The 13,718-nt window shown below is 39.5% G+C and overlaps 1 protein-coding gene across 3 annotated transcripts; it reads left to right on the forward strand.

The window, feature by feature from the left end:
• The first annotated feature begins 516 nt into the window (after positions 1–516).
• On the forward strand, positions 517–12,587 carry ZRANB2 (zinc finger RANBP2-type containing 2). 3 transcript variants are annotated; one of them, XM_037404101.1, is made up of 10 exons: positions 517–656; positions 955–1,007; positions 1,131–1,239; positions 2,488–2,570; positions 4,177–4,253; positions 4,835–4,972; positions 5,845–6,017; positions 8,222–8,308; positions 10,079–10,243; positions 10,779–12,587. In XM_037404101.1, the coding sequence occupies exons 1-10, from the start codon at positions 601–603 to the stop codon at positions 10,840–10,842; spliced, it is 1,005 nt and encodes a 334-aa protein (XP_037259998.1). In that variant the 5' UTR covers positions 517–600; the 3' UTR covers positions 10,843–12,587. The 3 variants fall into 3 exon arrangements, with proteins under 3 accessions (XP_037259998.1, XP_037259997.1, XP_037259999.1); XM_037404100.1 differs by having other exon boundaries at positions 520–656; positions 943–1,007; XM_037404102.1 differs by having other exon boundaries at positions 600–656; positions 955–1,011.
• The last annotated feature ends 1,131 nt before the right edge of the window (positions 12,588–13,718 follow it).

Here is a 13,718-nt window from a genome sequence, read left to right on the forward strand (position 1 = left end):
GTCTGTTGAAATGAGGCCTCATGCAATTTGTTTTTCACGGTCTATCAGCTACTGACGGTTTCTCCGTTATTTTACTGAAGCGAAGGTGCGCACAAGGGAATTCCCGCACAGGCTTTCCTCCTGAGGAGCCCGGGCCTGCGCTGTGACCGAGCCACAGCGGCTGCTGTCGGAAAAGAAACTGCCGTAAGTAATAAAAGGGCCGATATACGAGCGGCCTGTACAGCTGCAGAGCTGGCGAGGCCCTCCCCAGCTGCCAGAGGAGCCCCCTCTCCCCCGGCAGCCAGAGGAGCCCCCTCTCGCCCACCGCCCGCCCGTGGCGGCCGCCGCCCTCGCCGGGGCGCACTGCGCATGCGCCGCCCGCCCGGGCCGCCCGCAGCCCTCCGGGCCGCCGGGGGGCGCACTTCCGGCGCGCTCCCTTCCCGCGACCGCGCTGAGGTGGCCGACGCGCCGCCTGACGAAAACCCGCGGCCGGCGGCGGCCCCGCTCAGTGCGGCAGCGGGACGCAGGCGCGGCAGACAGCCCGCCCGCCGCAGGACCCCGGGCCTGTTCCGCGGCGGCGGCGCCTGGCGCTGCGCTCGGCTCGGCTCGGCGGGGCCCAAGATGTCGACCAAGAATTTCCGCGTGAGCGACGGGGACTGGATCTGTCCCGACAAGAAGTGAGCGCGGGGGGGGCAGCCGCCTGTCCGCCGCGGGGTGCGGGCCGCGGCTCGGCTCGGGACGGGACGGTCCCGGCCCGCGGGGCAGCACCGGGCCGGGGGGAGCCGCCGCTACCGGCTCTCGGGGGGTTCGCAGCTGCGGGCCCCCGGCCCAGCGCCGGGCCCGGCCTGGGCAGCCTCGTGGTTCAGCCGCAGCGCACTCCGCGGGGAATCGCAAGGCGTTTGCTCCGGGCGCGGGGTGTGTGCCTTGCCCAGCCTTGGGCTGACAGGCCTCTTCGGCCTCCTGGTTTGTTTCCAGGTGTGGGAACGTGAACTTTGCCAGGAGAACCAGCTGTAACAGATGTGGAAGGGGTGAGTGTCAGGGTTTTTTCCTCCTCGTCTATTTCTGCCTTTTTTAAAAGCAAAGAATATTACATCTTTTTAATTAATCATGAATCAAGACGTTTGAGGACTGTTTGCTTTTTTCTTTTCCAGAAAAAACGACAGAAGCCAAAATGATGAAAGCTGGAGGGACTGAAATAGGAAAGACACTTGCTGAAAAGAGTCGTGGCCTCTTCAGTGCTAACGACTGGCAGTGTAAAACGTATGCCCTTTTAAAAAAATGCAGAGCGTTCCCTTTAGAGCCGCACAGCACATCCACAGTATGATACTTAATTCTTGTCAGTATAAATGTGCTTGTACTGGCAAGAGAAAAGTGACCAAAACTTGCAGCTGCTCCACTAGTAGTGTTTTGCTGTGAGGATAGCATTCATGTTTGTTTGCTGGACAACATTTGCGTAACTAACATGACTGGAAAAAGATATTAAAAAAATCAGGACTAGACAGGTAAAAGTTCATTTTTTTTCTTTGATAAGCCAAGACAAAAGTTCAGAAGAAATGGAAGTGACAACGTTGTTGCAGTATGGTATTTTATTGTCAACATTCACTGAATTTTTAAGGCTTAGCACATAATTAAATTCTCAGGTGTTTCCCCAAACCAGCAATCGAGAATATTAAGATCTAAATTGGAAAAGGACCACTTTAATAAAATGCTTTGATTTTTTGAAAGGTGCTTTCACATTTTCTGGAGCAGTTTTAAGGATTTCAGTTTCTGCTGGTTGAGTAAGCTGCCTGACCAGTGAAACCTGGATTTTTTTTGAAATTTTTTTTCTGTCAGAACTTAGCTATGTTCAGCCCAATACAGCACGAGATGGGCAGGTTTCCCAGGCAGCACCATGGGTCCGGTGCCTGAGGGAGTTCACTTGATGGCACGCTCCAGGATTGTCATGTCTTTCCAAGTTCAGGGCTAGGCTCTGTTATATGGACCTCCTCCTCTCCTCTTTGGAACTGAGCTGCATCCCGATGATAGTGTTACGGATGGCTGAGCATGAGTGGCCTTTTAGGACACTAAGATAGAAACGCAGTAACAGAAGCACATAACTGTAGCTACACATCGCTGTAAGACAATGACTGCTCAAAAGCATTATTCCCATGGTAACTCCTTTGTTAACTCCTCAGAGCCCTGAGTGCCAATAGTGGAGAATAAGGAATTTTAACACTTTGTGTAACCTTCTGTTAAATTGTCTGCCTACCTGCTTGTTAATTTTAATTCTTTCTCCTTGATTTGTCCAGTATGGTCATCATCCTCATGCTGATTCTTGCAGTTCTTTGTATCTTGGTAACTGTTGGCCATGGGGTTAATTGTACTAGTGACAGCCGATCACTGCTAAACCTTGGCAAATACATTTCTATGATTTCTTTTTTGTTTTTGTAAGTATTGCCTCAACAGTTAAGCTTTTTGATTTTAAATTAAATACTTCTGGTTTCTGTTTTGTTCTTTTTGCCTCTGAAGATGTGGTAACGTGAACTGGGCCAGAAGATCGGAATGTAATATGTGTAATACTCCAAAGTATGCTAAACTGGAAGAAAGGACAGGTAAGATGTATATGGTTTTAAAATACTCAAATTACTGTAATAAAAACTTTTTTTTATAACTGACAGTGTAATTTAATCAAAGGGATTGTTTTCACAGCAGAACTAGCAAAGTGGAGATATGTAAATAAATCTGTAGGTTCTTAGACCTGATTACTTTTAGTAGTGTGTAAGGTATGTGACAGTTTCATTTGGAAAGTCAATGAATATTCAGCTTAAACTGCCTCTGTATTTAACTTTGATACTAAGCTGTTTGGGAGGAGTAATGCAATATCTTATTAAACTTCAAAAGGTCTAGTGTATGTACAACGTCCATCTACAGAGACCTCAGCAGTCACAAGAGTGGTGTTTGAAGGCTGTGTAGTTTAGACTGCTATTTCTTAATGAGGTTTGAGGTTTGGTCACACTGAGATGCATTTTAAGTTCCTCCTGCATTAACAATGAGCCCGGTGGTAACTAGAACAGAGGATATCCTTACAGTGCGGTCGGAGCTATTTATACTGTTACCACTGCAAATGGGATCAGGCAGAGAATTTAATACATAGAGTATAACTAATGCATATAAAAAAAGAAGCAGGGAGAGGAGCACAGAGCTTATTATTCAGAAGGAAAAAGAGTATTTTTTTAGTATTCTTATTTGATATTGTAAGCGTATTAAGGAATATTAAAGCATAATATTTAGTTTTATTTCATATAATATTATATTAAATATTTCAAATGTATAATTTCTTTTCAAGTTCTGGTGTCCTTCAGAGTAAAAGTGCAGTCATGCAGGACACCTAGAATGTTGCACATGCTTGCAGTAAATTACAGAGTCAGCGGAAATTAAAATGAGCCATTGAAGTTTTCCACTCACATTATAAAAAGGAATAGAAAGATTCTTAAGGTAAATCTTGGGAGTTGTACAATTCGGTGCAACAACAGGATGCTTTTACTCCTGTTGCACCTTGAGGGGAGAGAGAGACAGACACACACATACATATAGAGATACAGATGTATATGTCACGGCGTAATTGTGATAGGGGACCAGGCTGGCATGCCCAGAAGCCACCAGGGAGGCTGTGTGCACGTAGAACCTGGCTGTGGCAGAGGCTGCAGCAGCGCCAGCAGCCAGGGAAGCAGTTAGCCGGTGTTGCCCTCACCTCATGTTTCAGTGTCTGCTTTCCCAATCTGGCTGCCCTCAGAGGTGGGGGTTTGGTCTTCAAGGACAGTAGCTTTTATTCCAGCCCCTTGCAGACATTCTTGTGTTTATCCACACCAAGGCAATTGTCAGGCACTGCAGCCCTGCCAGAGCTCTTCTGGGAAGCTCAGCATGGCTATAACCCTGAATTTTATATTTTTTTTCTGTTCTTTTAAATGCTCTTGCTTCTGTGTTGTTCATGTGTCAATCCATTTTCTCTATTAGGTTTCTGAGGAACTGTATTTAATAAACGTGTGTGGGAACAATTCATATTCCCCTTGAGATCATATTACATTCTTACAGTACATATATATATAAATCCACTGAAAGCTTCCAGAACCTCTGTGAAAGTTTAGAATAAACTTTGTGCTTCATGTAGCTGAACTTGGCTTAAGCTTAAGAGCTTGTCTTGTTTTACCCCTTTTAAAGGATATGGAGGAGGATTTAACGAGCGAGAGAATGTTGAATATATAGAACGTGAAGAATCAGACGGGGAGTACGATGAGGTAAGATGAGGTATAGGTATTACTCCGGAGGGACACATGTTGTGTGATGTGTGTTTAGGAGATGTACATTTTACTTGGTTTCCTTGTGGGGAAAAGCACTAGTCAGAAATACATTGTGGTCCATCTGATTGTCAAATGCTTGTGTCAGAGTTTTAAACTGAAAGTAAATGCGTCCGTTTTGTCTTTCGGGGGGTAAAAACTAAGAATGAGTTCAAATTAAACTGGTAGAAGCTGGGTGTGTTAAATTTCTTAAGGAGGTGGCTTCAGGGTCATGAATATGGTTTTCAGCCAGATGTTCAACATCTGTTTTATAAAGATATCCCATAGACACAAATATAAAATACTGTTGTTAAATTCAGATTTCTACTAATCTTGTCTGTGGATCCTAACGGTATCTAAGACAAGCATCTCTTTAGAAAGTTTCTTGCTGCTAATTGGTGTTTTATGATACTTCCTTTCCCTTTGAGGAATATCTTGTTTGAAATTGATGTGTACTTATTTTTTCATAGAAGTCTTATCAGAAAGTACAGTTGGAATTTACTTTTGATTAAAACGTGTTCTAATGGAATAAAATTTCCTAGTTTGGACGCAAAAAGAAAAAGTATAGAGGGAAACCAGTTGGTCCTGCATCTATCCTGAAGGAAGTAGAAGATAAAGAATCTGAAGGGGAAGATGAGGAGGATGAGGATGAAGATCTCTCCAAGTATAAATTGGATGAGGTAGCATGGTTTTGGTTATTTTTCGAGCCATTATTTTTTATTCGTTACTACAGTGCTGTTTAGTAGTAGCGGGATATATTGGTCTGTATTTTCAGCTGCCTTTAGACCAGTGTGGAGGAGTAGCTATCAGTATAATGGTGCCTGCTGCTTCTTGTAAAATATGTGTGCAAGCTCTGTTCTGTTCTAAATATTCTAAATCCAAAGTCATATAATTTCTTTAAACCATAAAATATTATAAGCTTATCTGAAATCAGAAAAATTGTGAGGTCTTTGTTTAGAACCTTTATCTATGGCTGCCATATAAAGGGAATGTTCTTGAGTTTTATCCTTAGCTTTTTAGAAGCAGGTCAGATTTATGTTTTTATAAAGTGGAATAAAATATTCAGAGAAAATTTTTTTTATCTTTCCTGAAATACATGATTGTCACACATTGGATTGTCAATATCTTTGGACAGCAGTCCTGCAGAGACAAGCGTATATGCTTATTTTTTACACAGAAGTGACCAAATCCTGCATATGAAACATGTCTCTGCAGAATTATGCTACAGTTAAGATTTTTTGAGTCTGAAAATTATTCCAGGCACTCACTTAAACTAACCAGTGAAAATGAATGTTTTTTCATTAACTTCATTAAATAACAGAAAATGGGACTTTAGATGAGTGTTTTGCAGGCTTTTTGTTAGTCTGCTTTGAAATATAAACTTTCAGTCACTCTTATAGAATTTTTGGATTTTATTCATTGCACTGACAACAGTATTTTCAAAGGTTGGGAAAAAGCACAAAACAAACCATAGAATAAATAAAAAACCACTACCTGAAGAAAACAGTCAAAATATTTTTATGTATTTATTGTATATCTGCATTTTTTCCAGGATGAGGATGAAGATGATGCTGACCTTTCAAAATATAATCTTGATGCCAGTGAAGAAGAGGACACTAATAAGAAAAAGAAATCCAATAGGCGCAGTCGTTCTAAGTCTCGATCTTCCCACTCACGATCTTCATCGCGCTCATCCTCTCATTCAAGCTCAAGGTCTAGGTCCAGGTAAACGGGTACAGGTCAAGGGTAACGACAGGCAAAATGTCAGTATCTAACTTCTTTATTTACTTTTTTTTCTTGATTACCTTACAGTTTTAGTTTGATAATGTTAAGAATTTTATGTACAGAGTTTACATGGGTAGATAATGTTCTGTTCTTACCTTCTGTGGCTCCTCAGTAGGGAGGCTTCATATGTCCTGTTGCTTGTTTTAGTCAAGTTGATATTTCAATTGAATCCTTTAAAAAAATTCTAAAATACAACTTACTTTCAATTTTATTTTTAGGCTTGTTGGCCATACGTGATTCAATGGGTGAATTTCTTTAGCAAGTTTGAGTAGAGTTGTTGAAGAGAGAAGCAGAAGGGGTGGTATTGTTAAAGTGGGAGGAAGTGGCAGAAGAGGGCAGTGATGATGCAGTCCAGACAGATTCAGTGAGAGGACAAAATGGCAAATATGTAAATAAACACAAGAAACTTGAACTTAGCTTGATGCTACAAAGCTTTAAGTACAGTGGACGTGTTGCCAGAATAACACTAAAGGTTTATATTGATCATGGGGCCACAACAAATGTCTGCTGGGTAGATGAAAGATCTTGCAGTATTACTTAAATTCAGTAATACATGAACAATTCAATAAATATTTTGTGATCGTGTGATGTAAGTAATGTTCTAGCTTTTTAGCTGCCTTACAGTTGATACAGGGATGATACTGATAGGTTTAAGGCCTCAAATTGCTACTGGATCATAGGGTTATACATAAAGTTCAAGTTTCTTCTAATCTTCCTAACTTTGTAACTGCACCTCTCTGCTCTCACTGCTGTAATCACAGCCTATGTTCTTCAGACCCTCATACTAAGCAGATGTCAGCCACGGTCTCCGTTCTGTCTTTCTGCCCATTGCTGTCACACTTTTTTTCATGCTGCCTCTTCTTTTGACAAATTACATTCTTGGCAATATGTATTGTCAGCCTCCCCACTCCTTCACATGCCGTCTTGAGACAGGTGTTTGCTGCCTGGTTCCAAGGAGGAGCAATAAGTGAATAATAGCGACTGGGCTGGCCGGCTTTCAGCAAGTTTTGTAAATGAAGTGAGGTGTGGAGCAAGATCTTTGAGGAAGTGGCTGTATTGTCCTGTGTGCAGATAGTACACAACCAGGGTGGGCTGCATTCCAGTGCAATTCTTAGGTTTAGGGGTGGGAAGGTCATAGAAGTCAGAAGAACTTCATCTGGCCATAATTTTGTTTGCTAATTCACAAATGTTAACAGTGAAGTGAAAAGTAGCATGTCAGAATTGAAATTTGCTAGGGAGCTTTCAATCTTCTGTGGGACTTTCTGCTTCTAGCTACAGATAAATAATTGGAAATATCAGTTGCTATTTGTGGGTACTCCTTTGTGGCTTTTTAAAAAGGCTTAAATACATTTTCTAGTTGGCATGTGTTCATGCTGCTTTTGTTTGGCACAGTAAAATGAAAAAGACATGGTAACGATATAAACTGGGAGATTGACAGCATATGTAATACGTTTTTCCTGAAAAGGTTATTGGAATTTGATAGCAATACCTCCTTTATACAATGGTTACTGCAAGTCTGCTACTGTTTTTACATATCTTTTGTGGTTTGTGCTTTAAAGAAAATCCATCAACATGAAAAATTTGAAAATTATTTGACCAGTTGAAAGTAGTGTTAGATCTGTCCATATTTTAGCCAAGAATTAACTACTGATTAATTTTTAATGCAGGGGAAAATCTTTACAGAAACTTGAAACTGCTTACAAAATGCTTGTGAAAACTTCTTGGGGAAAATTTGCGCTAGCTAATCATACTATTTCCTACTCTGCTTTTCAAAGAAACTAACTGATGGTTTTCAAGTTAAAGCACAAATTAAACGTTAAGACATTGATTTCATTAATAGTTAATGGGTACGCAGTTGTCCATTTTGCCAAATAACTGCAATCCTGTTTAATTTTTGTGTTTGTTTTAGGAAACATGGTAAAAAGCTGACTTTACAATTTTTTAACGGACCATCTTGCGATGTTAAAGTTTCTGTTTTAAAATGTACTGTGCTGATACTGGGGGAGTAGAGGAAATTGTCACTTCTTTAGTGACTCTAGTCCGAATTGTATTGATGCATCATTGCCTCTGCTGCTAACAGTAGCGGTTAGTCAGTTAAATACAAGTCCGACAGTGGGAAAAAAAAATCTTCCGTGTTGTTTCAGGTCCCATTCAAGAAGTTCTTCCAGTTCCAGATCAAGATCTCGTTCCAGTTCCAGAGAACACTCTAGATCTCGTGGGTCGAAATCAAGGTGAATGAGGTAGCACTCTCTCCTTGCAGAGAGAAAAAAGGGCAGAAGAACCAACTGCTTGTTGATTTCATCGTAAAATTATGCCGGTCAAAAAACATTAACTCATTTTGATCTTGGAAGTCAGAATTCCTGGGGTCTCTGCACGAGGTTGTTGCCACTACAGATGTATTTCTTGAGAATGCGAGGTTTTGTTTGAAGAGTTTTAAGTCTGATCTAAGCTAGAGGAGTGGACGCCACAGATCTTCACTTTGGAGGAAGAAGAATTGAATGCATGTTTAACTTGCTTCAGTAATTTTTGCTGGTTTTGCTGGTTTCCACTTTGGCTACTTGATGTGGAAGAACATTAGAAAATACACTATACTTCTGGTTTTGTGTTTAGTCATAACTTAATGTATCTAACTTCCACTAGGTAGTGCTGCCATTATCTTTATAAACGCGGGGGGAATGCGTAAAAATGTTGATAGTAAATCATGCGAGAAGCTGACAGGAGCTTGAGCTCGCTGACGTTTTCTGTATAGCGGTTACTGACCTGTGCGGGGAAGAGTAACAAAAGCACATAAGTTCCTTAAGGTGTCCTTGCACAGGCATCCTGTTGGCAGGGCTTCCCTTTTGCGATGGAATGAAGAACTGTCCCATCTCCATGCATGCAGAGAATCTAAAAACTGTAAATCAGGAAGTTTCAGTTGGGAAGACCAATCACAAATGGTGCCGCCATCCTTTGGTGGCAGAAACATGCTATGGATTGTCACATGAGGGTCAGCGCAAGATGGAGTCCATGCTTTTAGGAAGAGAAAAAGGGTGCCTGTGCCCCCCACTAGACTCTGAAGTGACTCATTAGCTGAGCTGGGTTATTTGCTTGTGCCACACAGCATCAACAGAGCGTCCTGGTTTAGCTTGTGTGGAATAGGACTCTTTCATTATTCACAATGAGAACCCTGAAAATATTTTACCAACAGCATACACTGTGGTGTTGGGGTTTTTCTCCTAAATATTTTATCCAGCTTACTGAGAAAAAAAAAACCTACCAATAATCCTGTTAGGTGTGTTTATTAATTTTGGAATTACAGTTTAGGACTTTATAGCTCTTTTTCCACAAGTGGGTTTTTTTCCCTTGTGGTTTTTTTAGATAATCAAAGTGAGTTTTGAGTGCTTGTAAATGAAGCTGGTTCATTTCATGATTTTTTTTTTTTAAATGCCCAAATGACTGTATTTTAAGAGGGTTTTTTTAATTATTTTAGTTGTGGAAGGTCTTACACTCTACCCAAATTTATTTTAAGATTTGTAAATACACCTTCTGAGCATTTTTACTGTTCCAGTAAGATGAACATTACAAATCTCCAGTGTGAAATAACAATATTTCACTTCATGTTAATGGATAAATCATCATTACATCTGTGGTTTTCAAGCCATTTTGCTTTGTGAATTTACTGCGGAAGGGCCTTATATCAGCTACTTCCTGTCCCAGTCCCCATCTCTTTTGTCAAAATGCGTCATTCTGGTGAATGCTGGAAAGAGGTTTCCAAACCATTGGTGGTCTGTATCTCAAGTAATGCTTTTTAGCAAAATTTATTAAGCAAAGTACCACGGCAGTAGAAGTCTTTATTGGCAGATAACGAAGGAGTAAGTATTAAAGTATCCACACATTCATTTGACGAAACACTGATGTAACTAGAGTAGTGAATGTTCATGAAAACTGTCTCTTTTTGTTCTTTCTTTGTTCTTTCTATGTTATACCAGAATTAAATCTGATTTATTTCTTAATCAATAAAGATCCAGCTCCAGGTCCTACAGGGGGTCTTCCACCCCAAGAAAAAGATCTTACTCAAGCTCTCGTTCATCATCTTCCCCCGAGAGAAGCAAGAAGCGAAGTCGTTCTAGATCTTCTTCATCTGGTGATCGCAAAAAAAGACGATCGAGATCACGGTCACCCGAAAGGTTTGGGTTTATGTAGAATAAGAATGGGTGTATTTAAATGTGTGATTTTAAAAGTATTTTTTTTTTCTGAAGGACTGAGGTTCACTTGGGAAAGAACTGAATCTGATCAGTTATTCTGATTTTAAAAGTAGTTTTCTCACTTCCCCTACTCTTACTTCCTATTAAAACCTCTGTAATTGCCTTCCCCGCCCTCTTCCAATGAAACTTCCTCCTGCTAGGAGTATGTTACATAGAAAGACCTGAGTCACCATTCTTTCAGTGTGTGAAAGTGTTAATGTGTATGTTATTGATTTATTTTCATAAGTAAATATTGCATTTAGAAATTGTATTCTACTTTCAGTATTAAGTTTACATTTTTAGTATTAAATTAATATTCATTACCCTAAAGTGGTTTAAAGTTATTTCTATATTCTTATAAGGCCCTTATCAGATATACTTGGCTTCCAGCCATTATAGGATACAGACTACTCAAAGTGGATACTAAAATTAATTTCAACTTATTTCTTTGCATGCTTTCTCCATTTATATCTTACAGACGCCGCAGATCATCATCTGGATCTTCCCATTCTGGTTCCCGTACAAGTTCTAAAAAGAAATAATGTATTAAAGCTCACATTTAAAAAAAAAAATAATAATTTCCAGTCAGTGCATGAGACATTTTTAAGAAGTTGGTGTCTTGGTCAGAAGTGCTAAATCTGCTAGTAGAGGTGCATGTCTGTCCTTGCTTTCTGGAAAACTGCAGCTTTGTTCATTCATCAAACAAAAAGTGAGGTAGCATTTTAAGCCATAAACTCCCTAGAGGAAGTGTGAAGTTTTATTATTTGAGTAAGGGGAGGTTTATTATTTTTAAAGACTCAGTTACTCAATTCCTGGCTCTCTGATATGTATGAACAGGCACAGGTTGGATACGGTCTAATACAACTCTGCTCTTCCTGTGACAATTACAAAGAAGTATCTGAGGAATACAGGAAGAACCCATGAGCCTTCCGCATCCAACTCTGAGCTTGTTTGATGTAGCTCGTATGGGACCACGAAAGATTAGCATAGCTGTAGGGCTGGTGTTATCCATAGGATGAAAGTAGTGAGTACTTATGTCTAATTATTTTTTATTTTTCTGTGTTGAAGTGAAAGTATAGATGGATGCCCCTTTCTTTAGCTGTGCTCAGTGCGAAATAGCTATTAAATACCCAGTCCATCATATGATTCTTTAGAGACTGAATTAGACATCATTCCTTTGAAGCTAGGATGTTGGAGACGTTGGGCACATTGCTCAAGTGTCATAGCTGCCGGTGCCTGTCACTAGAAATTATTTGCTGCAGTCAGCCATGTGCCCTTTCTGCAGCAGGTACTGGCTGTAGTATTTTCACATGCATGGACCCTGGACTCTGCGATCCTTTCTTATAGAAGGATCATTTAAGAACTACCCTTGAGATGGAGGAATGTGGAACTAGCTTCCTGGAATCGAGTGAAGCTTCTGCAGGCCATCCGTAAAATTCATTTTGGGCTGACTAAAATTTTCAAGGTATCTGAATTTTATTTATATTTTTTAAAAAGAATTAATAAAGTGTGTAGAAAGTTCTGACATCTTAAATGTGTTCTTCATCAATCATTCTTTTTCCCTTAAACATAATTTATGGCTTAAAATGCTTTATTGAATCTGTTTTACTAGCAATATGACATTAAAATTTGGTCTCTCTTGAGCTCCGTTTGGTTAAGAAAGGGTTAAGTATCTTCACTGCCATCACAAGGTAAGTATGTTAAGGAAAATCTTCTCTTTAAGCAAGCAAACAGCAATATGCCTGCATTTATTTCAGCAGTAAAACTTCCAAACCCGTATTTGACCACTGCTTTTTTTAAAAGAACTGCACAAAAACAAACGGAGCAAAATTTAAATACTACATTCTGCGCTTTTTTTTTTTATTAAGACATTTATTTTGGACTGGTACATAAGAAAAATGTTTTGGTGTAGAAATATTTTGATAATCTTTTTGCAGAAAAAAATGCAGTTTCTTCTTTAATGCTTTCTTTTATATCTAATTTCAATGCTATATGTGTGTAGATTGCACAAGAGCAGGTTAGTCTTGTAACTGTGCCTCTGACAACTTCGAAGTCCAACTACTAAATTGTAAAAATCAGATAAATAGATGCTATGTTGTTAGCCTTTGGGTTTTTTTTCTTGTGCTTTGTATTAAAATTGTTGCTGTACTTAACAGATGAAAGTTTTTAAATTTAGCAAATGATAGGCCTACAGACAGAAGGAAAATTATGGTTTCATTTGGCTTAGATAAAATGTAAGGCAAAATGATTCTGTAGACAAGTGTAAATAAAACCTGTGAGTCAACTGTGCAGTGAGTGCTTTCTCTTGGCAACAAAAGCAAATCTTTCTTCATAACCTATAGTAACAGATTATTTTGTTGTTCTCTGTTACTGCAGTGCAAGAAAGGCAGTATGTGCACTTACGCGGCCACACATACCCTAAATTTTCATACTGTTCTCAATACACAAGTACTCAATATTTTTTTATTTATGCAGCAGCACGTTTAAAATAAGCTTTTACAAAATTTCAGGGTATTCTGTACATGCTCTATATCTTTTCAGAAGGTGTTTAGAGGAAGCAGTAAATTTGAGTTATTTTGATCTCTGCCTCAAAATACAAAGGCACAGCAGCTATGGTAGTGTTTGTATACCTCTTATAAGTGACACAAAATGCTTCTTTCTAGTTACTGGATCAGCAGGTAAATTCAAACCAAGCTCTTAGAACTAAACGTGGTCTATCTCTGATCAGACGCAAAGCCCAGGCAGTAAAAAGCTGTGGGTTTACTGTGGTAGGGTGTTTATGTGGGTTTCGGGGGGCAGAATTATCTCCAGTGGCCTAGCAGTAAATTTTTCTCTTTCACCAGAAAATATTTATATATTTAATATTGGGGTCAGATAAATTGGTGCGTATAGAAATAAACGGGTATTTCTGTGCAGCTTTATCAAAGATCGGTGAAATTTGTAATGTCAAAGGAGGAAGTGTTGATTAGGTTAAATTTAGGGCTTGTGCTTTTCTGAGAAAAAACTAAATACGTTTGTGAGCGGTAAATAGTGGGTTTGCATAAGCATTCTTCCGTAGTAATTGAAAGCTAGAAAGTGATTTTAAATAAAAGCAAGACTAGCCTTTAATTTTATATAAATTTGGCAACAGAGTAAAATCCACTGCTGAAAAATGTTTCTTGTTTTTATTCAGATAGATAATTAATAATAAAAAGATTAAAATGTACCTGTTGGTACATCTTAGAACAAGATTGCTTCGTTTCGATACCAGGTAACTAACTCCCTCGCACTGTTGTCTGATACAAGCAACCATGATGAATGAGTGCAAATTAAATAGATGCTGTGATAGGTCTTACTTTTTACTTAAACTTAGTTATAATGAACTACTGCCAGTTAGCTGTTTTACCAAGAAGTCTGTATAATTTTCATCCTTTTCCAG

Source organism: Falco rusticolus, chromosome 11, assembly GCF_015220075.1.
Source record: "Falco rusticolus isolate bFalRus1 chromosome 11, bFalRus1.pri, whole genome shotgun sequence".
Taxonomy (NCBI): Eukaryota; Metazoa; Chordata; class Aves; order Falconiformes; family Falconidae; genus Falco; species Falco rusticolus.